This window comes from Physeter macrocephalus, chromosome 12 (assembly GCF_002837175.3).
Source record: "Physeter macrocephalus isolate SW-GA chromosome 12, ASM283717v5, whole genome shotgun sequence".
NCBI classification, from domain to species: Eukaryota; Metazoa; Chordata; class Mammalia; order Artiodactyla; family Physeteridae; genus Physeter; species Physeter macrocephalus.
The window spans coordinates 32,162,383-32,188,348 of NC_041225.1; the positions used below are offsets into that span (position 1 = coordinate 32,162,383).

Below are 25,966 nucleotides of genomic sequence, written 5' to 3' on the forward strand. Positions count from 1 at the left end.
GGGACACGGGTTCACGCCCCGGTCTGGGAAGATCCCACATGCCGCGGAGCGGCTGGGCCCGTGAGCCATGGCCAATGAGCCTGCGCGTCCGGGGCCTGTGCTCCGCAACGGGAGAGGCCACAACAGAGGGAGGCCCGCATACCACAAAAAAAAAAAAAAAAAAAAAGAATGTTCGTCCCATCTTCCAATGCAGCTACAAAGCTGTTATGACCGCAGTGGTAAAGACACATAACAGAAAGAGTTTAGCCTCTGACAAATAATACGGTTTGTGCAAACTGCAATGTGTCAGTATTAAAGAAAATCATGGTCTTTGTCCCCTTACTTCACCCAAGGCAGCCGAGCCAATTCCAGATATTCTTAGAAACAAATGTAATGTCCAGTCCTTTGTCTCTGACCTGCTGTATCTCCACATTTTAGCAGCTAGATACTGAGTGGCCACAACAGCAAGATACGAATGTTATCCCTTCTGCTCAAAGTTTCAAACCCTCTGGCCAAGATATAAAGGTTTGGAAGGACAGTTTAATACATACACTGGCAACACTAATTCTGATTTCCAAATGTGTCAATCTGCATCAAAACCAATTACACATAAACAACCACAATTCACCAACATTTACAGATCAGTGCTACCAGAAGAACCAAGGCAAGCATCAATGTCCATACTGCCTTCCCCTTAGAGAACTTGCAATTTACTAGTATCCAGAAACTGTGTCAGCCACTGCAATTTGCAAAGTAAAACATGACAAATGATAGTGAGAAAACAAGAGTGTTCCTTAAAAGGAAAAGAAAACAAAACAAACAGAACAGGAAGTCAAATCTTAGTCTGATCATAAGTAATCAAACTGGACAGACATCCTGATACCTAAAAGAAAATATGTTCAAGTAATTACAAATAGGTCAAAATTGCCTTGCTAGCTTAGTATATGGGTCAAGTTTTGCTATGTCCTAGGAAAACTACCAAAAATAGATAATAGCAAAGATACCAGTGTACTTTCACATGAGCTTTGTCTTTTGTATGTCTATGACAAATTGAATTAAGCCATTTCTACATTACAGAAACTACACAATTATTTGCAGACTAATTTTTCCATCTGTGGCTAACCCATGCCACATACATTTACCTCTGCAGCTGAATTATAGACAACCCTGTAGTTGAGCCTTTCGTCTACCAGATCTATTACAGAGCATAAAGAGAAGAAAATTTAAAAAGAAAGAAGAACAAAAAAATTAATCTGCATTTGCATCTAAACTTACATGGGTTACTGATTATATTCAACTGAACTACTGGGTACAGCACAAAAATTAACCTTGAAAAATAAAGCAGTGCTTAATAGTATACGGAAGAAAAAATACAGACGAAGTCCTTATTCTTACATACCCTTACAGCTTACCAATATTGATCTAACTTAGATGCAGCCACAAGAGGAACCCAGGACACTGGTAAACTCCAGACAATACAGAATTGGGTCTCATTACTAGACGGTGGAAAATAAAGCATTATATTAATATAACAACCCATGCTTACACAGGGGAAAGAATAAGAGCAAAGCTAAGAAAGTACACAATGTAGGAGAACCATGTAATTCCACATGGCTGGAACACAGAGGGAAGGAATGAGCAGTGAGAAAGGAAGCTAAAGGGAAAGGCTTGAAGGTCTCCTAAGTCCTGTTAAGGAACTTGGACTCCATCTAACAGGATAATGGTTTCAAAATTTTTTGAAGTGTTTATTTTCTCTCCCCCCTGCCCTAAGTCTTTTTAAAGCAATACCAGTAAACAGTAAAAGAGATAAAAGGGAGCTGCTCTAGTTGAAGAGCACAGACTTATAAAGCCTTGACTCTCCCCGACTTCCACACAAGAGAGAACCCAGAGAAAGATGAGATGATCTCAGAAGAATAGGGTCTATGAAGGAAGGCTTTCCTGAGAAAGGCAGGAGGGAACAGACAGAACACTATTCTAGAAGAGCTGAATTTGAGGTCACAGCTAACTGGCTATGTAACTAAGTAAATCAATATGGCTCAGTTTCCTTGCAGGTAAACACATGTCTCATCCACCCATAATTGCACATAGGAGAGTAGAAGGAAACAGATCTTAAAGTATTAATAGGCTGTAATTTGTAACTGACTGTAATAACAAGTGTAGTGGCACCTAAATTATACCTTGTAGGATAGGTGTGATTTCAACACATAGAAATGGGAGAAGGAAGGCCTTCCAACCAAGAAAAGTAGTGAGTAGAGGGACAGAAACAAAATATGGAGGGCTTTGGGTAAACAATCTGGCTAGAGCATGAAGAATGGAGCAATCACAAGTTTTCCTTAAGTGAGCTTTTATGCCAAACCACTTGCTATTTTCCCCATAAGTTGAGAATTTCAGATCAAGCATACATGAGTATTTCAACAAATGGTACTGGGACAACTTGAGTAGCCACATGAAAAGAATGACGGTTGGGCCCCACTTCACACCACATGCAAAAGTTAACTCCAAATGGACCGAAAGTCTGAATGTAAGACCTAAAATGGTAAAACTCTTAGATAAGAGCACAGGTATAAATCTTTACGACCTTGGATTAGGCAATGGTTTCCTAAATATTACAACAAAAGCACAAGCAACCTAAGAAAAAAAAATAAGTCATATTTCATCAAAATTAACAAATTTTGGCATTGAGCCTGGCCAATGCACTCTCCCCTACCTCCTTCCCTAATCTTTTTTTTTTTTTTTTTTGTGGTACGCGGGCCTCACACTGTTGTGGCCTCTCCCGTTGCGGAGCACAGGCTCCGGACGTGCAGGCTCAGCGGCCATGACTCACGGGCCCAGCCGCTCCGCGGCATGTGGGATCCTCCCAAACCGGGGCGCGAACCCGGTTCCCCTGCATCGGCAGGCGGACGCGCAACCACTGCGCCACCAGGGAAGCCCCGTTCCCTAATCTTTTGAAGTTAATACTCTCTTGATCCTTTCTCTAATTATATGGTTCTCGAGTTTTTTTCTACTCCAAGTATCTTGGCAGAGGTGGGAAAGGTCAGGAGGAAATAAAAATTTCCGGGGGACCATTGGTAGTTTGATAAAGACTCCCATCTCAATTTGTTCAGGAACATAAAGTCACCTCAATATATACCATTCCCCATTTCAAATGTCAGTCCCTCGATGTTTAAATATTGCATAATTTTTTCAAATATATTAAAAGCTAAATTACATAAAAATTAACTTACATATAGCATAACTATATTAACAGGCTAGTCAATCCTTCCAAACTCTTTTTTAAGTTTTTGACATCCTTAAGAATCAAATACCTGGTCTCTGCAAGCAGTCCCCAAATAATCGAGAGTATTTTCTGATTAAAGGATGTGTAAACCCTTACCATAGCCTTTCTTTTTTTTTTTTTTTTTTTTTTTTTGTGGTACGCGGGTCTCTCACTGTTGTGGCCTCTCCCGTTGTGGAGCACAGGCTCCGGACGCGCAGGCTCAGCGGCCACGGCTCACGGGCCCAGCCACTCCGCGGCATGTGGGATCTTCCCGGACCGGGGCACGAACCCGCGTCCCCTGCATCGGCAGGCGGACTCTCAACCACTGCGCCACCAGGGAAGCCCTACTATAACCTTTCTAACCTCTTTACTAGTCCATCAGAATCCTGAGAGAGCAACACAAGCGCTGAAGGTCTAAAAGTATATTGCCAAATACCTGGAAATAGTACCAGGCTGAAAGATTAGAACACCTAATATGTATTGATATATGTTTTGTTGCAGGTATCTAATACTATAGTTTTTAAAAGAGCAAAACCTTTCTGAGCTGTGTTCAAGTCATGTCTGGTGGAATGAGCAAAATAAGAAGGAAAACGGGAGTACTAAATACTCTAGACAAGTAACAGTAGAAAGTCTGATCTAAAAATCAGTATCATTATGGTTTTAAAGCAGTTTCACGTACCTTCCCACTTATTTCCCACAGTCACCCTGGCACTTACAAAGAGCAATCTAAGACTGCCCTTTAAGAATAAAGCATTTAGGGCTTCCCTGGTGGCGCAGTGGTTAAGAATCCTCCTGCCAATGCAGGGGACACGGGTTCGAGCCCTGGTCCAGGAAGATCCCACATGCCGCGGAGCAGCTAAGCCCGTGCGCCACAACTACTGAGCCTGCGCTCTACGGAGCCCGTGAGCCACAACTACTGAAGCACGTGCGCCTAGAGCCAGTGCTCCGCAACAAGAGAAGCCACCGCAATGAGAAGCCCGCGCGCAACAACGAAGACCCAGCGCAGCCAAAAATAAATAAATAAAAATGATAATAATAAAACAAATAAATTTTAAAAAAAAGAATAAAGCATTTAGATTAAATTTACAGAAGTCCTTATAGTCATGGTCTCACCACCTGCACCACTGTTACTCCATTTCTCTAAGAAAAGCCTGCAACAAACATACAGGAGAATGGTCAAAGGCCGTCAGTAAACTAACTGAGAATTATTTTACAACATGTATTCAGCACCACACCACGCCAAATCCATCCGAAGCAAAAGGCCCAGCTGACAAAGAAATCATGGAATACTGTTCAGCTGGATAGGAAAAATGTAAATGGATAGTCAAGATCTTCGTGAAAGACAAGTTTCACTGAAATGCTTCAACCAATGCTGGCTAACAACTAATCTGACTTCCTGTCTTCAAGAGCTAACTTTCAAACCTAAATGCAACCAGATCCAAAAGCCCAGTACTACATATTTCATTCATGCCACCTCTGCTTTGGGATTGGGTATTGGGGAGTGAGACATCATATTAACCTTACTTTACCATTCTCAACATAAGGAAGCAGAAGCCATTCCAACATACTAGTTCTCAAGTTAGTTTTTCAGGAATGAACAGGGACTCTTTCTTACCCAATATCTAAAGTAAACTTTTCTTTATTATCAAGTCTGTGATTTTTCTGGTCTCCAAAACCATATTCCTAGAATAATGTGGGGGGGGGAAAGGCACCGGGCAATGGGAAGGGAGGGGAAGGTTTTACCAATTTCATTATCACCACATGATGACCACTACTCAGAAACTGCTCAATCACACAGAATGCCCCTAGAGCAGCAATTTTCGAAATGTGTTCAGAGAACTTCTACCCCTCCCCCCAACTTTTTGGATGGGGAAGGGCACAAACTCAAACCATTTTCATAATATGTATTAAGGTACTATTTGCTTTTTCACTGCCATTCTCTCGTGAGTGGAGTTTTCCAAAAGCTAAAAGAGACGTGATACTACAACAGATTATAAAGCAATGCCACTTTTCTCATTCAATTTTATTTTTTATTAAAAAAAAAATGTTGTTATACTTACACGAAGTATCCAGAGTTGTCAATTCAGAGACAGAAAGCAAAACGGTGGTGGCTGAGATGGGAGAATGGGGAGTTAGTGTTTGATGGGTACAGAGTTTCAGCTGGGGAAGATGAAAAATATCTGGAATGGTGGTGACGACAGCACAACAGTGTGAATGTACTTAATGCCACAGAACTGCATGCTTAAAATAGTAAATTTTACATCATGTATATTTTACTACAATTGAAAAAAAACACAAGTAATGTTAATTTCTAATGGACTTATTATTCTAAAATGGATTATAAAATCCTCAGTTTAAATTTCTAATAATGTAAATATCTACAGATATAATCTACACAACCAAAACCTTTGAGGTTCCACAGTATTTTCAAGTGTGTGCAAAGGGATCCTAAGACCGAGAAGCTTGAGAACCACTGCCCCAGAGTATGGTCAGTTTTGTAAGTCTTCCACTGCATTCTGTACCCCCATTAATCTAGTTAGCATCCAGCACCAAATGCAAACAAAAGCTATGATGCCAAGTCCATCAGGGCCATCTCCTAGGTGGACAGGAGACATGTTCTCACATCTTGAGGTCAACAAGACATGGGTTTCACTATTTTTTTTTTTTTTTGCTATAGGTATTAAAGGCATTCAACCATAGCGTGTAGAATATCATACCCCTAATATACAGCAACCAGCAATTGCAGTGAGCACCCATATACCCACCACGCAGATCTTACCATTAACCTTTTACCAAACTGCTTTATCAAATATCCATCCATTTCTACTAGTTTTTGTGTAAACTGAGACATCAGTACATGAATACCACTACCTAGAGTTTATTTTCTTTTGAAGCAAAAATTTACATACAATGAAATGAACAAATATTAAGCGCATATTTGCTGAGTTTCCACAATTGCATATACATGTGTAACGCAAATCCTTATCAACACAAAGAACATTACAATCACCACAGAAAGTTCTCTCCTGCCCCTTTCAGTCAGTCCCTGCCTCCATCCCCAGAGGTCACCACTCTTCTGATTTTTCACCCACCAACTACTTCTGCTTGTTCTAGCATTCATATAAATAGAATGACATTATGTACTATCTTGCGCAAAGCTTCTTTCACTTAGGGTGTATTTGAAATTCATCTACATTATAGTATGCGTCAGTAGTCCATTCCTTTTTACGGCTGAATAGTATCCCACTGTATGAATATACCTCAGTTTATCCTTTTTCCTACTAATGGATTGTTTTCAGTTTTCTGCTCTTAGAACAAAGCTGCTATGGTCATTCTTGTACAGGTCTTTCCTCTTGTGTAAGTACATAAGAGTGGAAAATTTCTAGGGGTGAAAACCTTTTAATTATGGAAAACTGCAAACATATACAAGAGAAGAGAGACTAGTATAATGAATTCCCATTAAAGCCAGTTGCAACTATATTAATTCACAGACACACTTGTTTCATCTATAACCCTCACCCATTATTTTGAAGTTCTAGGTATCATCATCATTTTGTCTTTAAACACTTCAATATGCAAACAATATTTCAGAATCTGATCAAACTATTTATCATGAAATATTTCAGGAACCTTCACTGTTGATTTACCCATGGATTAAGAGTTTAATTAAAGTAGAAATGGATGAACTAGTTTTTTTTTCTTTTCTCATCTTTTCAAATGATGCCTCTCTACCATCCCTCCTTGATACCTAGAAAGTCAATGGTACAAAGATATATTTTCCGTTGTTACTCTGAAAGAACTAGTGCTAAATACAAAAACTGGTATTGATAAATATCAAAAAAGGAATAAATAAACATCAAGATGATCAAGCATATTTCCCAACTGTTAAGCACCTTGAATTAACTAATCCCATGCTATGGTATCATTTTATAAGTGAAACTGTATATGAGACTCAAAAAAAAAAAAAAAAAAGTCTGGTAACCGGCCCTTTATGAGAGCAAAGGTAGGCCTCATTACATCCAAAACTGAACAAGGAGGTAAAATTTCAACCCTTCCAGTCACTAGATTTTTGTTAACCTCAAACAACTGTCTGTGCTGGAGAGGGTAAGGGGAAATGGCCTTTCTCAACAACAGCTGATGACAGTATAAACACATACCATCTTTTCAGAGGGCTAATCTGGGGAAAAAAAATGCGTATCTTCTGATTGGAAATTTCATTTCCCAAAACTTAACCTAAGTAAATCCTAGCATAAAGCACGCAACAAGGATGTTCTTCCCAGTGTTGCTTATAAAAGAGAAAAATTTGTTTACAACCTAAATGTTCAGTGGGGCATTAGTATAATTATGCAATATCCAAATAAACACACAGTACAGGCCTGAAAGTCTGGAACCACATATGCCAAACTATTAATGGCAATTATGAAGGAGAGGGGAATATTTGCTGTTCATCAATTTTTTTTTTTTTTTTTTTTTTTTTTTTTGCGGTACTAGGGCCTCTCACTGTTGTGGCCTCTCCCGCTGCCCGCGGCATGTGGGATCTTCCCGGACCGGGGCATGAACCCGTGTCCCCTGTATCGGCAGGCGGACCCTCAACCACTGCGCCACCAGGAAAGCCCTGCTGTTCATCAATTTTAACTGCCTCTTCTAAATAGATTTCACTATAATTTCAGTTGGATCCTTTTTCTCTGTGCCAAGTTTTTTTTAAAAGAAAAAAGCTCCGGGCCTTGGAGGTAAACCCTGAGGTGGAACTTTGAAAATGCAGGACCCACTGAGTAAGTGCCAGAAAGGTGAACTGCAGAGTTAAATAGCATACACACAAGAGTGACAAAGAAAAAAAAAAACAGCTGAAGTCTAGACAAAGGGTTCTGACAAGATGCCAATATATTAATAAGAATCTAAAGGACAGGTGTGATACAATTCAATACAACTTAATACTGCTTGTTTTATTTATAACCTAACCCAGAGTTTCTCAGCCTCAGTCATTACTGACATTTGGGCTGGGTAATTCTTTGTGGTGGGGGATTTTCCTATGCATTATGTGATGCTTAGCAGCATTTAGGTTTCTACTCACAGTATATCAACAGCATCTTCCCACTCCCACCCCAGCCTTGACAACCAAAAACTATCTCCAGAACTTGCCTAATGTCCCCTGGCGGGTAAATTCACCCTGGCTGAGAAGCACTGATCAAACCTTATACTTCTATGCCTGTATGTACAATATGCCATTCCATTTCACTTTCAGAAACAACTCTTAGCTTCAAGGAGCTTACACTCTAAATGCAAAAAATCCAAAAGTCAAGTTTTAAAATTTTACTGCAATATCCTGCATATAAGGAGGGCTTCAAAATCACAGACTGAGTTTTGCCCACCACAGATCTATCCTCCCTCCCTAACTTACAAACATTTATTAAACTGCATAAATTCCTCAAAACACGGTGATCTTTAGTCAGCTACTATGTTACTGAGGGCCAAATGTGTTTCATATACTTTCATCTGGAGTCATAGCACCTGGGTTCAAACCCTTGCTCTACCACTCACTAGTTCTGTGATACTGACCAAGTTACTTAACTTCCTTATGTCCCCGTTCTCTCAACTTTAAAACATAAATAATACTATCAACCTAACTAATGGGAACACAGTGAGTATATCAAGTGCTTAAAACAGTACTTAGTATATAATAGTAAATGCCCAATAAATGTCAGTTATTACCTATTATTTTAACTACAAGCCTATAAAGGCAAGAACCATCATCACCAGTTTATAGATAAAGAAACAGAGGCTGAGAGAAACTTGCCTGCAGTCACAAAATTATACGGTTATGGAGCAATGACCCACAAACAGTCAGTCTGGATTCCAGAGCCCATAATTTTTCCATCATGTCAAAAAGATTACATTAAGACTCATTAACTATCAAGAACAACATATTGGTCTTACTTCAAAATAACAACTAGCCCTAGACATATTTTCATTAAGAGATTAATTTAGAACACAACTAAATTCAAGCACATTATGGAATTAAGATTACAGGGTTTTTACACACCAGAGACAAATTTCAGTTTCTATATATTTTAAATGATTCTTACTTAAAAAAAAAAATTACAACATAGACCTTAACTCCTGAAACCATTTATACATTATACTAAAGCACCCTACTGAAAATAGTCTAATAAAAAGACCATTAACACAGAAGGATAACATGGGGTTGCCCGAGACAGAGGTTATCTTGTAACTACATTCTCTAAGTGTCCTGTTCTTACTCCAAGGTCATGAACTTCGTACATGATATTTGTTCTCAGGTCCCAGAAGGGCTTTGCGGACCCCTCTGATTTCTTCAATTACCCTTACCTCACACCCCAGTTCTTGATGACTCTTAAACACCTTGTTCAAGTTTTTAACCACTGCCCGGTGGTCATACAACTTACAGTACTAACCTTTTTCACTTAAACTTTGCTATTTCCAACACTGCTTACTGGGCTCCCCAATGACTTCTGCATCCCCTCTTCCTAAAGACATTTCACTGAAGCCGTTAGTTCTTCAACATTTCTTAAATGACTGATGACATGTTCTTCTTCAACCTGGACTACAAAAACTACTCATGTTAGAGTTGGAAGTCAGAGCGCAGGTGGAATGACTGGGCCCATATAATGCTATAGTCCCAAAGTATCAGAATTGGAACAGACTTAGAAATTTTAGCCCAACCTCTGGTTTCACAAAGGACACTGAGAGACAGAGATAACTTGGTAATATCTTCCTCTTTAACTTCTCTTAGATTCTACGAAGAGTTTGGTCTTGGACGTTTGGGTCTTGTTAATTCCTTTTGCTCTTTAGATTACATATTTGGATTTTAACATTTTTTACTGCCTCTGCAATTCAATAATCTCTCTCAGTACAGTGACTATCAACAGGGTTGAGAGTTGTCTGCCATGTTCATTTTGAGTAAACAGTCCAAATAATTGCACCCTGAACCTACTCTATGAAATAGAAAGATGAGGCTGAGAATCTCTGCTATTTAAAACCAAAATTTTGCCTAGCCCTGCACGTTACTTTTTCCTTAGCCTTCTGTAACAAGCCAGTGTCATCCACCTCCTGCACACTAAATTCTCCTTCTTGTTCACCAAAGAGCGAAAAAGAGAGAAAACCTAATTTTGGCACTCATGTTCAGCAACTTTAGATTTCATTCTTCTTTCCCCATTATTTGACAGACTCCTGATTAAATCACTAATTTACCAATTCTCAAATTCTTGTTCACTAGTCTATCACTTCCTTATCTATCAGTTCAGATTACAAACCGCAAATTAGCACCCACACCATGAATTCTAGATACTGCCTGCCACCTGCACCTCATTTGAAAATCTTCAGGGTCTTCCCACTGTCAATCAAATGAGAAAAATGCCCTCTGACATTCTCTTATATAGTTCCTGTCTTCTTTTACAGGCTTTTCTCCTGCACCAGCTCTGCACGTATTCTGCTCTTCATACAGAAACCTTCTTCCATGAATAAGGCCCATCCTGTATACTTCTTCTGCTTGGAATACTGACACTCTCCCCCCTCTTTGATCCCCCTCCCTCAATGCTCATTCCAAAAGCCACTCCTTGTAAAGCTCTTCCTGAGCTTTCTGTTTCCTTTAAACTATATAGCATTTTATTCATAACCATCTTACGGGAATTATATATTATTTACATTTGGGTATTTCTCATATGCACTCCTTATTATAAATTACTGGAGGACAAAATCTACCGTTTTCAGCATTGCTCTTCCCCATGCTGCTTAGCACAGTGCCTTGCACATGCTAAGCTCTCAAATACAGCGGCCAACTTGACGATGGGCTTTCCTCAAGACTTTTTTCGGAGGTTGGCCGTTAAGTCACAATTAGTCTTTTAAGCCATTTCACTAATAAAAATATTTTATTTATTCCTTGGTGTCTGATGAATCAACTCTTCTATTTCACTTAGTATATATGAAGAAAACAGAACAAACAAACAAACAAAACCTGTCCTAACTTCAGGGGTTCTCTCCTACTGAAATGATCTACTTGGTCTCTATTTCAAGGCACTTACCAACTAAGTAGTCTCCTCTACTTATGCCATTAGAGAAACTAAAATTTATAGGAGCCACAAAATAAAACAAATATTCCCAGCTAACTTGCTAGAGAACAGGAAAAAATTCTGTGGTAATTCTGAATTGCTGCAGGGTAAGTAACAAACTGCAAAACAATAACAGAACAAAGAGATTGAAATATACTGTGAGTGCCCCAAAGTAAAACATGTATAGAAAAGCTTCTCAGTTAACATATGGAGTTCTTACAGTCTTCCTTGATGACAGAGTGGATGTTGTCAATAACCATTACCACATGCCACTGAAGTCTACCATCACTTTCAAGTTGGCAAATTTTTTGAATACAAGCAATTCAGTTCAAAAAGCCTAAGTGTCTCCTCTATGCTAGGCAGGGGAGGAACCTAAGACATGGATGAACATAAAGTCTCGCCTACATAAAGCAAATAATCTCAATGTTTTCTCCACCTCGTACACATGCTCTGCACTGCTTCCTTCGCCCCTTTACCAGTTATCTCCATCAGCCATGATTTCGTTCAGATCGCCTGTTATTTGTACTGCAAAAATAGGTGAAAGAAAACAACTTTCCTGCCCCACGAATCTCAGGGGCAAGGAAGAAAAGGTTGGGAGAGCAAGAGGCATTTCCCCCTCTATTCCCTCTTGAAAAATCACCAATCTAGCATGTTTGTCTTTCAAAGCCCACCTAAAACACAACGTGGAACAAACACATCAAAAATCAGTAGGCCCCTTGGAAAAGTGGCACTTAAAAAAGGCAACCGCATCGGCTATTTCATATTTTATTAGTAGAAATGACTCTTTGCAGTATTAAAACACTTTAAAACACCTCAGGATATAATGCTGGTATTGACATTTAAAAAACTTATCTTACTGATCAAAAGATCCATACGATGACAAAGCTAAATTGCTCTCTCTCACCAATAAGCGTGAATACAGCAGTCACCCTACTCCACCCAAAGCCACCCTAGCTAAGACTGGACAGTTCAAAGCCTGGAAAGCTTTCCTCGCTTACTCCACACCAGATATGAATTCATTTCAACACCTCGGGGTTCACGTGTAGCTATGTAACAGCGAAGAAATGGTATCAAGCACCGAAATTTCCCAGGACATTTTATTTCTTTGATTCAGCTGTGCCTTTTTCACATTTACCAAACTCTCCCCCTTCCCCGCTTTTAACAAGGAAAAAACTCAACAGATACTCTTACTTGAAAAACGAGTAGACTTTCGAAGTAAATTTCCATTGCTGGATTTGGAAGGAAAACCGACTTACATACTTGATCTTTATGGAAAAGGCGCCCGCCCCTTCTTTCAACGGAAGCCTAAAGCGTACGAACTGATTCAATACGTTTAAAGGGTTCCCAGATCGCCTCAGGACGCTGGAAAACGATTTTCAGCCTTCTACAAACCTACTCTCATGTCTAAACTTATCTGGTGGAGGAGCAACGCAGCACCTAGGAAAGATATACTTACCACCGGAAAAAAAAAGAAAGAGAGGAAAAAAAAAAAAAAAAGAAAAAGCAGCTTCTTCATCTCAAGAACTGAAATAACGCGTTAAGGAGGCCAAGGCTGACCTCCTCAAGCCCTCTACGCGTCGGCAGGGCGTCAGGCAGGCCCCGGCCCCCACTTCGTTCCCGTTCCCGGGAAACTCCCCACGGAGAGCCTCGTACAAAGGCGCCTCGGCGCCCGCCGCCCGGACGGTCGCGGACTCACCAGGACGGTGGTGCAGATGGACCGCAGTTCGGACTCCACTTTCTCCCGGTAGTCTTTAATCAGCTGCAGCTTCTTGTCGGACGTGTCGGTCTTCTGCTCGATGCTCGAGATGACCCTCCAGGCGGACCTGCGGCCCCCGACCACGTTCTTGTAGGCCACCGAAAGCAGGTTGCGCTCCTCGTTGGACAGCTCGGCGCCCTGCTCCGTCACGGCCTTCATGCAGGTGGCCATGTCGTCGTAGCGCTCGGCCTGCTCGGCCAGCTTGGCCTTCTGGATCAGCTCCGTCTTCTCCATGGGGCCGGAGACAGGACAGCGAGGGCGAGCACCGACCCGGATGCCGAGGAGGAGTGCGGAGGGCCTGCGGGCGGGCGGGCGGGGCGGGGTCGCGGGCAGAAGGCGGGGGCGGCGCCGTCAGACAATGCGCCCGCCGCCCCGGCAGCCCGCCCGCCCGCCGCCCCCTTTGTCTGTGTCCGCACGCGCGGCCCCGTTGAATTTCCCTCCCCCGCCCACGCTCCCCGCGGGGTGCCCGGGAGGCCCGGGGGCGCCAGCCGAGGCGGCCCGCGGCGGGGGGGGGAGGAGGAGGAGGAGGAGAAGGAGGAGGAGGAGGAGGAAGGGGAGGAGGAGGAGGAAGGGCCGCGCCCGCCCGGCCCAAGATGGAAGCGGCCGTTGGCCCACACCTTCCTTCCCGCCGGAGCCGTCCCTGAGGAGAGCGGCGTCGAGGCCAGCCGCTCCCGGGGCTGGCCTCCCGCCGGACTCTCGGGCGCGGCCCGACCCGAGGAGGGCCGGGGGCGACCCTGGCGCTCACCTTCTCGTCTCCGCGGCCGCGGCGCGAGTCCCACCACTTTGATCCGCCTTTGGCTTTAGCCGAGGACCCTCCCGTCTCAGCCTACCTCCGAGCCGAGAGGCGGGCCTCAGCGCGGCGGCCCTCGCTCCCTCCACCCAATGGCGCGCTGAGCTGTCCCCGAGAGTCCCGCCTTCCTCCCCGCCTCTGGCCAATGAGGACTGAGCGCGCGGAAGGGGGCGAAGGGGGCGGGGCGGGAGAGGAAGCGGAGGCTAGGAGGGTGGGTCGGCTTGGGCAAGTTCGGTTGGCCGACAGGCTGCGGCTTCGGCCACGGGGTTTCCTCCAATTAGATCCAGGGTACAAGGACGTCACTGTTGCCATGGCGATGCTGTTACCAACTCCCCTCATCCTCCCCGCCACCCCCGGCACTCGTGGGCGCGGCACGGGAGCAGGAGGTTCGCGTGACCTCCCCTGCGGTGGCCGGGTCTCCTGCTGCAGCACCGTTGCTGATGGTGCATTGCATCTTGTGGGCTAATGCAGCTGCGGCTCTCATCGGCCCTGGTGAGGTCCGGCCTGGGAGGGTGACACCATCGGCTGTTTTGTTGCACAAGCGCCTGCCTTTCCTCCACCTTCCTATTCGTGACAAAGGTTTGGAGCTCAATACACTGAACTCAGCCTTTAATGACGTTGCGATGGGGACCGCGAATTAGAAATAATCCCAACCCCATTAAAGAGGAATTAGTTCCTGGAGAAAGTGGCATAAGCATGCGTTTTACAAGATAAATTCGGTTTCAGACGGGCACCTAAAACCTGAAATTCCTTTGGAATATACCCAAAAAAGTCCAGGCAGGTGTCTCTGGCAATGCCAGATATTATGATTTTCTTTAAAATGGGAAATGACCTTAAGGATAATTTGGAGAAAAACACCCATTTAATCCTCCCCCCGCCCCCCGAAAAAGCAACTGTTTTTATATTTCTTTCCAGCCTTTCTAGGTCATGTATCTAAATACGTATTTTTCACATCATTGTCGTCTTACGCGTACACGCTTTTTTAATCTTCTGGTATTATTATTATTTTTTAAATAAATTTATTTATTTTTTTTGGCCGCATTGAGTCTTCGTTGCTGCGCGCGGGCTTTCTCTAGTTGCAGCGAGCGGGGGCTACTCTTCTTTGCGGTGCGTGGGCTTCTCATTGCAGTGGCTTCTCTTGTGGCAGAGCACGGGCTCTAGGCTCGTGGGCTTCAGTAGCTGTGGCACACGGACTCAGTAGTTGTGGCTCACAGACTAGAGCGCAGGCTCAGTAGTTGTGGCGCACGGGCCTAGTTGCTGCGTGGCATGTGGGATCTTCCCGGACCAGGGCTCCAACCCGTGTCCCCGGCGTTGACAGGCGGATTCTTAACCACTGCGCCACCAGGGAAGTCCCTTCTGGTATTATTTTTGAGAGGACACTTGAAAAGCTAAACCTCTCTCCCTAGATGTTGACTTATGACTTTCTACTCGTGAACATCCTTCTGAAACGAGAATGATCGCCCTAGATGCCTTTTATTGAGGGTCATTGCTAGCCTTTTCCTTTCTCCTTAAACTGGGCACTCCCCTCCAGCCACTCCCTTCTTTCCTGGAACTTCCCCAGTGCCTGACTCCAAATCAGGTGGCTGTCTTGGGTGTCTGGAAAGTGGCCTTTGTGCCATACGGGCTCACACTGCCATGATTCCAGTTCCAGCAAGTCCAAGGGAGAATAGATCCTTGAAGGCAAAGAATGCCACAGCCGAGAAAGAATTTCAGATTCTAAGTGGAGATCTGGAGACTCTCTAGAATGGAAGATCTGAGAGCAGAGAGACGGCAGGAGAAGGTGTGCGGACTTTCCAGAAATCTACACTCCCTCCCAGCTGCCCCTCCCTGTCCTGACTTGTAAAGGTTGCTTTGTGCTTTGACGGACAGGAGAGGCCTGGGCTGGAAAGGGCTTGTGTCTTAATGCAGAAATGCCTTACTATGTTCCAGCGTTCTAATGGAGGGCCCTGCTGTTATTTCTGGAATCCCTGGGGCCGGGCTGTAGACACATGAGTGTTTATGGCCATGTGGGCTGGGGTGGAGCCGGACACCAAGAAATCCCAATGGAAAGAATTTGCATGTGCAAGGGCAGATAAAATGCTTTCTGTATGACCAGTGAATTTCAAGCTTACTGAAATTAGAGACAGCTCAGGCAAGAGGAGAAACCAGCGCAGGTGGGTGGGGGATGGAGACCCCTGAGCAGAACGGTCAAGGGCAGAACCTTTGTGGTAGGGAGGGAGGGTAGGGGCAAGAACACTAATTCTTTGTCAGAAAGTCTGGGCTGTACTGCCATCTCCCCAGGTGACCTTGGGCAAGTTTTTGCTGCTGCCTGTAACTCAGTCTCTATAACTTCTGCTTTCATCCAATCATCAGATATTTATGGAGCACCAACTCATACAGTTACATCTGGAATCATGGGTAAAAACTGCTCGGAAGCGATGGCACACTATGAAATTATATTTTATGAGGGACCAGAGGGATTAGTTAAATCTAAAGTCCTTGGCACCTGAAAGAACTCAGTGGGAGAAAATTAAAGCTCTTGGGACTGGGACTTCCCTGGTGGTGCAGTGGTTAAGAATCCGCCTGCCAATGCCGGGGACACGGGTTCGAGCCCTGGTCTGGGAAGATCCCACATGCCACGGAGCAACTAAGCCCGCGCGCCACAACTACTGAGCCTGAGCTCTAGAGGCCTCGAGCCACAACTACTGAGCCCGAGTGCCACAACTACTGAAGCCCTAGCGCCTAGAGCCCGTGCTCCGCAGCAAGAGAAGCCACAGCAATGAGAAGCTGCACACTTCAACAAAGTGTAGCCCCCGCTTGTCACAACTAGAGAAAGCCGGCGTGCAGCAATGAAGACCCAACACAGCCAAAAATAAATAATAAATAAATAAATTTATTTTAAATTTTTTTAAAAAAGCTCTGGGGACTTGAAGCCCCTGGACACACAAAGAGCTAACACTTACTAAGTGATTACGTGTGTCAAACACCATTTTAAGTCTCTTGCAAGTATTAACTCATTTGTTCTGCTTAATGCCACTATGAAGTAGGTACTATTCTGATCACCTTCTCCATTTCACAGGTAAGGAAATTGAGGCACAGTCCTTGGATTGTGCACAGAGTCAAATAGCTAGTGAGTGGCAGAGCCTCGATGTACACCAATGCACGCAGTCTGGGTGCCAAAGCCCATCCATGTACCGGCTCTGCCAGACCTTTGCTTGATGCTGTAGGGGCTCCGGGAAAGATCACACTAGTCTCTGTTCTCTAGGAGTTTCATCCCAGTAAATACGAAACGTGTTAAACATCCACATTCAATGTGCTGGGAAGAACTCTAGGGAACAGACAGCTAAGGAAGAAAGCACTGAGTTCTTACTTTATTTGTTTGATGTTCTTGTTATTTTTTCTAAATTACTTGGTGAGAAGAAGCTTCCAGAGAAGAGCAGGAGGGAGCACACTGAGCCTGAAGCCAGAAGATCCTCAGTCCCAGCTCTGCTATTTATTTGCAGTTTGACCTTGAACACCGTGATCTTCTCTGAACCTCAGTTTCCTAACCTGTAAAAATAATCCCTACCCCAAAGGGATCGTGGAGCTATCCCATAGGAAAATGCTGGGCATGTAGCAAGTGTTCAGTAAATATTAGGGTTTCTTTTCCCCCCTTTTTCCCTCTGTTTGGTGGTAGAGTGCAGGGGGAGGGAGGGAGATGCCTGTCATGCTGCACCGAGCCTCAGAGCCTCAGAAAAAGTTAGTGAAGGTTTATCTCTTGAATCACTGTTGTAATTAGCAGACTTAATGGTCTGCAGAATGGCTACATTCAGTGTACATTTCAGAATGAATGAGTTCTTCCGGTTGAGTTTACTCTGATAAATTGTTTCAGTGGTTTATTTGCCCAGAGCAGTGGGTCATCGGAGAGGAACTTCTTCCTCTCTTGCCATATGGCAGATATTTCATTGACAAACAAACATATGAGTGGGACTTTTCACTGAAAATTTCCGTATAATCATTATCAATACTTCTGTCGAAGGGGTAGTTGAAGAGTTGCCTCCATTCTCCACTCCACCTGGAGGGGCTAAATGAGACGCATGCAGAGCCAGGACAGGTGGGGAAATCAAAGGAGTCTGGTCAGGCGAGGTCTTCCTACACAATTCCTGGCTTAGGGCCAGGGTCAGGCCTGTAGAACTCAGTCTCCCATCAGACCTGCAGCTGGCGAGGTTCATTCTTGCCATCTGGAGGCATCCCTCTGTGCTCGTGGGTGTCCCATTTCTGGCACCTCCTGGACACCCGTCGGCTACACGATGTTTTCCAACTCTCACTGTGTTCTCAGGAAAAAAAAATCTAATCAAATCATTCCATCATTCAATAACAGATGAGTCTTCCAGCAATATTTCTTCTGCCATGATTTGCATTTTAAGAGAAAGAAAGCTCTTACGTTGGAAGAATAAAAGTTCACTGGTAGGGGAATTCCCTGGCAGTCCAGTGGTTAGGACTCAGCCCTTTCACTGCTGTGGGCCCGGTTTCAATCCCTGGTGGGGGAGCTAAGATCCCACAAGCCATGAGGCCCGGCCAAAAACAACAACAACAAAAAGTTCACCGGTAGAATTTCAGGCATTGTGAACCAGCTTTTGGTCCACCAGGCTTCTGGGGAAAGGCTTAAGCATTCTGACATTTCTCCAGCATTTCCTCTATGCTAGTAGGGTATTTTTAAATATATATATGAATTTATTTATTTATTTTGCTGCATTGGGTCTTCATTGTGGTGCGTGGGCTTCTCATTGTGGTGGCTTCTCTTGTTGCAGAGCATGGGCTGTAGGAGCGCGGGCTTCAGTAGTTGCAGCACGAGGGCTCAGTAGTTGTGGTGCACGGGCTTAGCTGCTCCGTGGCATGTGGGATCGTCCCGGATCAGGGATCGAACTGGATTCTCAACCACTGTGCCACCAGGGAAGCCCAGTAGGGTATTTTTGTAAAAGCTTGATTGCTTTTGTAATGATAATAGTGATGATGATAATGTTGAGTAAAAATGTAATAGCACACATTATATTAAAAAAATGAAACAATACATAAATGTACAAAAGGAGGGTAAAAAAGAACCTGAGAGGCTGCCTCTGCAAGGGGACCACTGCTGGCATTTCGGTGACCTCCTTCTAGATATAGCTCTTTTCATTTGGACATATGCATGTGGTTTTGTGTGCATGAGATTACATTCTTCACTTTGTTCAGTGCAGTGGTTAACTTTATGTGTCAACTTGGTGATCAAACATTATTCCAGATGTTTCTGTGAGGGTGTTCTGGGGAGAGATTAACAGTTAAACTGGTGGACTTTAAGTAAACAGATAGCCCTCTATAATGTGGGTGGGCCACCTCCAGTCAGTTGAAGGCCTGAATAGAACAAGAAGAATTGTCTCCCTGGAGCAAGAGACAGTTCTCCAGCAGACGGCCTTGGACTTCATCTGCAACATCAACGCTCCCTGGGTCTATAACAGCTAGCCTTCAGACTCAAACAGAAATATAGTTTCTCCTAGATCCCCACCCTGCAAACCCACCCTGCAAATTTTGGACTTGCTAATTCCTTATAATAAATCTCTCTATATATCTATCTTATTATTATCGTATAATATATATCTATATGTACATATCTCATTCTCTTTCTGTGGAGAATCTTGACGAATACTGTCATTCAACAAAAAATCTGGTATCTTTTACTAGCTTTAAGTGTGTGTCCGTGACATATGTTTCACCTCTCTCCTTTGCCAGACTGTGAGCTTCCTGAGGGTTAGGGTTTTCTTCTTTGATCTGTATCCTTAGTGTCCTCTCAACAAAGGTGTACGGGTGAATAAACTGATGCCCAGGGAGGTTAAATGACCAGTCTAAATTGGTAAGCTCCGGAGTTTAAGATTCAAAAACAAGTCTGTCTAATTTCAATCTTCTTCTACAACAATAAACAAGACTCTACACTACCTGCAATGGAAGATGAAAACTCCAGTGTTTGCTGGTCTGGGAACAGTGTTTAGTTATCTGAGGCTCGTGGGTGGCTAAGTATATATCTGCTGGTGAATCAGCTGCTGACTTTATTTTCACATGGAGGTCTCTGTTTTACTCTCAGCGTCTCTGCAGGGAGAGGGTACCTCCTCATCTTTTATCTGTTCCCTTTTTTTAATTACATGTCTGTCTCTCCTCTCCTCTCCCAGCTCTCCCATTAGACTGTGACCTTCCAGGGGCCAGAGTTTCATCTGCTTTCCATGTCCCTAGTGACTCTGACTCATAGAAGACATTCAGTGAGGGCTCGTTTTGAGAGTGAATCCCGGCCATCGAGGGGGACATTTCCAATACCAGCAATTGTTTGCACGGGGCGCTTACTTTGTATCCAACCATACATAAGATCACGTAGTAAATGCACAGAGGAAAGCATACAAAGCAGAGCTGTCCATTTCGCAGGTATTCCCTTAACACGGAATTGCATCTGCTGTGACGAGCACACTAAGAACCTTGAAGTTGGCCCTGAAGGTCTCTGAGCGTCAGAAAAACGTCCTAAAGTCCAGCACTGATGTTTACACGCGGAGGAATGTGTGAGGCCCTCTAAGGAGCTCCCACGCCCTGACTCAGCTCAATTTCCTATTAGTTCATTCAACAAAATATTGAAGAGTCTGCCATGTGCCAGACACTGCCCTAGGGGATTCCAAAAATGATTAAGACACAGTGCCAACGAGGAGCCTGATGGAGAGCATGGAGGTGGGGCACCTAACCTGCAGCTCAGGGGAGAGGCGGGAACGTCTCCCTGGCTTTGCAGTTCTCAGATGCTCAGCAACCTGACTTCCCAGCCACAGCGGTTCAGAAGGAACTATCCAGAAAATAGGAGCAGAATTACTCCGGAGAGCCCCTCTGAAATCCACTCCACCTTCTCACCAGATGATTCAGAGGAGAGGAAGTGCAGGGGGCTCTGGGGCCAGCCCGGGCCTGTCCCCATGGCTTGACCTGGGATCTAGTCTACGTGGAAGGTCTGTGCAAGGCAATCAGTTGACAGGTGGAGACAACAAACCTACAAGAAGTGAATGAGAAAGCCCAAGAGGCTGGCCCCTTTTAGTGGAAGGGCACACGACCCGTACGTCTCAGGCAGGGCTAGGTACGTAGAAAGGTGCCTCAATTATCACAAAAAAATGTTCATTATGTTCTCATGTTTTTGTTGCTGTCGCTGAAGTCTGTTATATACTACATGTGTATGTGTATATATATATATATATATATATGCACATATATCCAGCGTGTTTGGAGTTTTTAAAAAAGCTTTGGTACAGAAAGCAACAGATCTTCAGCCATCTCTCAAATTATGACTCATCTGCAGACAATTCAGGACAGTTGAATGGATGAATGAACACAAAACAGTCGGAGAACAATGCACACAGGACTGATTGTGTGGCTCTCACAATAAGTGCTGTGGGAGTGGAGAGCAGGGAGATGTAAGTGTTGGCCCGGGCCGCTGCAGAAGACGTCAGGCATCAGAAGGCTACAGGGAGAAAGGGATCATGGTAGAAGGGGAAAGCCGTCCAGATGACGATGGTCTGCACGCCCACCTTTCTGCCGCCCCAGTGGAGGCCTCTGGAAGCGCAGGAAAGGCCATAGCAGCTGCCCTTTGTGCGGAAGTCAGCTTTGGACAGGGCTGAACCCCGAGAAGGGGGCTCTGGACAGAATGCGGGAATGCAGACCACCCGAGGGGGGCTCGGCATCTGCAGCTCGGAGGTGGACCCTTGTGTGCCTCTTTACCCGTCCCTGTCAGAACCAGCGCAGCCACACGGGCAGCTTAGCAAGTGCAGGCGCACTGGGGAGACTGGTTATATGAACCTCCCGGCCCCTTCGGCGGGGCTGATCCTGTAAAAAACGCAAGTCTCACCTTTGCTTTACTTTCCTGCTCAAAACCCTTCAGCTTCATTGAACTGCAGCCCAACACAGTGGCTGGACGCGGAAGCCAGATGGCCTGGCCCCAGTACCCACTAGGTGGGTGATCCTGGCGGGTTAGCTAAGTGCGCGGTGCCTGCCTTTCTCCACTAGTAAAATGGGTTTGATGACAATAATAATACCTACCTCATAGGTTGCTATGAGGATTCAGTGAGTTCATATTGGGAAGGTGCTTTGAACAGTGCTATATATGTGTCCGTTAGATAAATAGAATCAACTCAAGATCCTTCAGGTGACCCACAAGCCCCCCAGTGATCTCACCCCAGCTCCTCTCCCATCTGATCTGTTGGCCCTCTCCTCCTCCTCCTGTGCTCCAGCCTCTTCTGACCTTTGCCCCCGCCATCCCCTCTTTCCTCACGTCTTCACCTGGCTAACTTCTCATGTCCTGAGCCTGCAGAAAATGGCAGCTTCTCGGGGCTGTCCTTGGGCTCCTCTCCCCTCCCAGCTAGGTGAACTCCCCCCTGCCCCGCACTCCGCAAGCAGGAAGCATGGCACCTCACTTTCCCGCTGGGCTGAAGCACCAGGAAGGCGGGGCTGTGTCTCTGTGACTTGCCCAGGGTGCCTAGCAGAGTGCTTGGTGCATACACTGGGTACCAATAAGTGGACAACTGAATGGACAAATTAATAGGGGAGGGAAGGAGGAGTCACGGGCAAGTGCACGTTGGCCACTGGACAGGGTGAACCGGAGGCTGCTGCGGCACAGGATGGCTTCAGGCTCCGGCTGGAGTCCAGCCCCCAGCTGGAGGCACCCATCCCTCTAGCTGGGAGGGGCTGGAAGCCCCAGGCAGCCCCTGATGGCCCTCCTTCCCTTCAGTCCTGTCCAGCTCTGTAAACAAACTCCCAATGGCCCCAGAAGGCCTGCTGATTAAGAGAAACCAGTGAAGGAAACTTTGCAGAGGAAAGACCCTTTTGAATATGAATAACCCCCTGATTCATCTGGACAATTTCTCTTCCGGATTTCCTTAAACCAGGATTACCCCAGGTAAGAAATTTGGGGGCATCATACGTCTAAACAGAATACATAAATCCTTGTTCCATCAAGAGCCGCCCCTGGAAGGAAGGAGCGGATGCTGCCCTGCCCGGCTTTTAATACACCGTGAGGTGCTTGGACGGTTTGCCAGGGCTCTAATCAATGTTAATGAGCAAATAAATGATCCCCAGCCATTCTCCCTGCTCCGGGTTCTGAAACTCCCAGACATGCCAGTCAGACTGATGAGCCCAGGACCCCTGTGAAGGATCGTACAGCAGCCGAATTGCCAAAATGTGTTCAAACAGAATGCAGTAGCAGCAGCTGCTACAGCTGTCGGCCGAGCTTCCTGAAATAAAGGGGAAAGGGCGGCAGCCTGTCGCTCTTGAGCCGATGGATTTAGAACAAGAGGGATGAAAGAACATACAGGAAGTCGGTGAAACAAGAACTTAGCTCTCCGGACCAAGGCAGGCAGTCTGGAGTCTTCGAAAGAACGTTTTAGCCGCGCAGGCAGCCCCGAAGGGTTAGGGGTTGGGGGCTGATGCTGAAACTCAGCCTGGACATGACGATGAGCGGGGGTGGATTTGGCAGTCCCATTGCACTCTCAGAGTTCCTCGGGGTCCTCAGAGGATCCACACATAAAAGCATGTTTAGCCACGTTAGCTAGTAGGTGCTAGTAGGTGCTCAGAAAATGCGTGTTTCCTTTCCCCTTCCTGAAGACCCGCTTGGTCAAGGTTAGTTTCTACATGAGTCCTTATTTGTAAGTAACAGACACTGACTCTAATTGACTTAAATATAAGACCATTACTTCTTACCAATTGTGAGGAAGGCTGGCGAACCAGGCCTCCAAGATGGGTGGGCACTGGAGAGAGTGTGCAGTCCGAAACATGGCCAAAATCCCACGGCAGACCTCGACCAGAGGGACTCCCGTTGCTTCCTCCGGTGGACCCCAGGCACGAGTCCCTGCTGCTCTGACACCATGGGCACTGGACCCTGGACCCTGGACCCTGCGTTGGCTCCACCCTCGTGGAAATCCAAAGAAGCTTTGCCACTGCCCCCAGAAAGAATTCTCCACGACCCCTGCTTCTTTGGGTCACTTGCTCTAGATTCAAAATCCGAGTCGGGGGTGTCTGGCCAGGCCTGAGTTAAGTGCCATATCTTGCTACAAGACAAGCTTAGGAGGTAGGTATCTGGAATATACACCTTCCAAAGCGGTGTATAATCCTCCACGCCCCCCCCAAATAAGATTCATGAAGTGAGGAATTCCTCAAAGGGAGGGGCTTCAGATGCTGGGCGGCCCCAAAATAGCCCACGTCCCTTGCAATTATACTTGAACTTCGGGTCTGCATGATGGACAAAAGCAAAAGCCACTGTGGTGGGGGAAAGGGGCATGTGAAAGTTGGAGCCTGAGGAAAGCCTTAACCTGGGTCTCATCTTACTCTCTCTGGAAAAAAGAGAGAGGGTGCTTTGCTCTCATTGACACCCCTACCTGGAAGGCTTGTCTCCATTCAAACTGGACCTCCTCCCAGATCCACAAAGATCTCTCTCTGGTCCAAGATGTTATTTCACCTCCAGATTGCATCATACTTTTTAGAAATGAATTGCTTCATTTATATATGTCTTGTAAATCTCCCCCAGGATGGAGACAAAAATCTTATTCATTTAATAGTTAACAAACATTTATTGAGTGTCTGTGAGGCCCTGGGGAGACCGAGGGGACAAAGACAGGGCCTGTGCCTTAGAGAAGGTCATTGCTGGTGCAGGTGCGGGGGTGTGAAGGCTTCTGACCTGGTTTAAATGGGTCTTAAAGATTAAGATGTTCTCAGCCGTTGGTGGGTGGGAGGAAGCAGTGCCCTCCAGAGAGAGGCATAGACAGGGGCAAGGAATCGTGAAAAGCTGTGATGTGTTTGGGAAACAGAATGGGTGGGTTGTGGTGTGTGTGTGGCCCAGGCATGGAAAGTGGGGGATATGGTTTCTAATGAAGAGTGGAACCACATTCTGAAGATCCTTGAATATCTTTCTGAGGAAGGGGTATTGTAACCTGAGACACCAGGAATCATCTTTATTTTTATTTATTTATTTTTCTGGTAATTTATATGTGTAACATAAAATTGACCATTTTAACCATTTTGCAACGTAAGTTTCAATGGCATCAAGCACATTCACATCATTGTGCACCAGTTGCCACTATCCATCTCCAGAACTTTTGGACTTTTTTTTTTTTTTAATAAATTTATTTTATTTATTTATTTTTGGCTGCGTTGGGTCTTCGTTGCTGCGCGCGGGCTTTCTCTACCTGTGGCGAGCGGGGGCTACTCTTTGTTGTGGTGCGCAGGCTTCTCATGGCGGTGGCTTCTCTTGTTGAGGAGTACGGGCTCTAGGCACACGGGCTTCCATAGTTGCAGCACGCAGGCTCAGTAGTTGTGGCGCACGGGCTTAGTTGCTCCGAGGCATGTGGGTCTTCCCGGACCAGGGATCAAACCCGTGTCCCCTGCATTGGCAGGTGGATTCTCAACCTCTGCACCACCAGGGAAGCCCTCCAGAACTTTCTGATCTTCCCAGACTGAAACTCTGTGCCTGTTAAACTACAACTACACATTCCCCCTCCCCGTTCCCCCGCTCTGGCAACCGCCATCTGCTTTCTCTCTGTATCATCAGATACTTTTAAGCAAGAGAATGACCTAATGGAGTTAGAAGGACGCCTCTGCCTACAGTATGAAGGGTGGCTTAGAAGACTTAAGGTAAGAAGCGGTGGCAGAAAACTCCAGAAGAACTGAGAAGGCTGAATCGGGGCAATGGCGATAGTGGCGGATGGACAGGGAAGACATTTCAGAGATATTGATTAGATGTAGGAGTCGAATACTCCTAGACATCTTTTTCTATTTTATTTTCTCTATATTGACCTCCACGCCCCTTCCTGTGTGAGGAAGAGAGAGAGGAGTTACTGATTTTTAAATAACCCTCTGACCCTATTGGCTCACAAATATTTCAAAATTACAGCCTATGTAGATGGCAAAGTACAGCCCCATATCATTACTGTAGGATGTGTGAGGTGACTTTGGGATGGATTTGATCACTGCATGCTATGATCGACTTTCTTAAAGAGAAATAATTTACAAGAGGAATCTGTGATCATTAAATGTGCAGTGGCAAATCCAGAACAGCCACGGTGCCAGGAAAAATGATCTGAAGCTTGCCTTCAAAGGACAGCTGA

The 25,966-nt window shown here is 45.2% G+C and overlaps 1 protein-coding gene across 1 annotated transcript in view; it reads right to left on the bottom strand.

Annotated features, from left to right (window-relative positions):
- YWHAQ (tyrosine 3-monooxygenase/tryptophan 5-monooxygenase activation protein theta) overlaps positions 1-13,951 on the bottom strand; it is a 52,594-nt gene extending 38,643 nt beyond the window's left edge. Inside the window, 2 exon segments of the mRNA XM_007127652.3 lie at positions 13,016-13,373; positions 13,821-13,951. Coding sequence (XP_007127714.2) covers positions 13,016-13,309 — 294 coding nt within the window. The 5' untranslated portion in view covers positions 13,310-13,373; positions 13,821-13,951.
- Between the last annotated feature and the right edge of the window lie 12,015 nt (positions 13,952-25,966).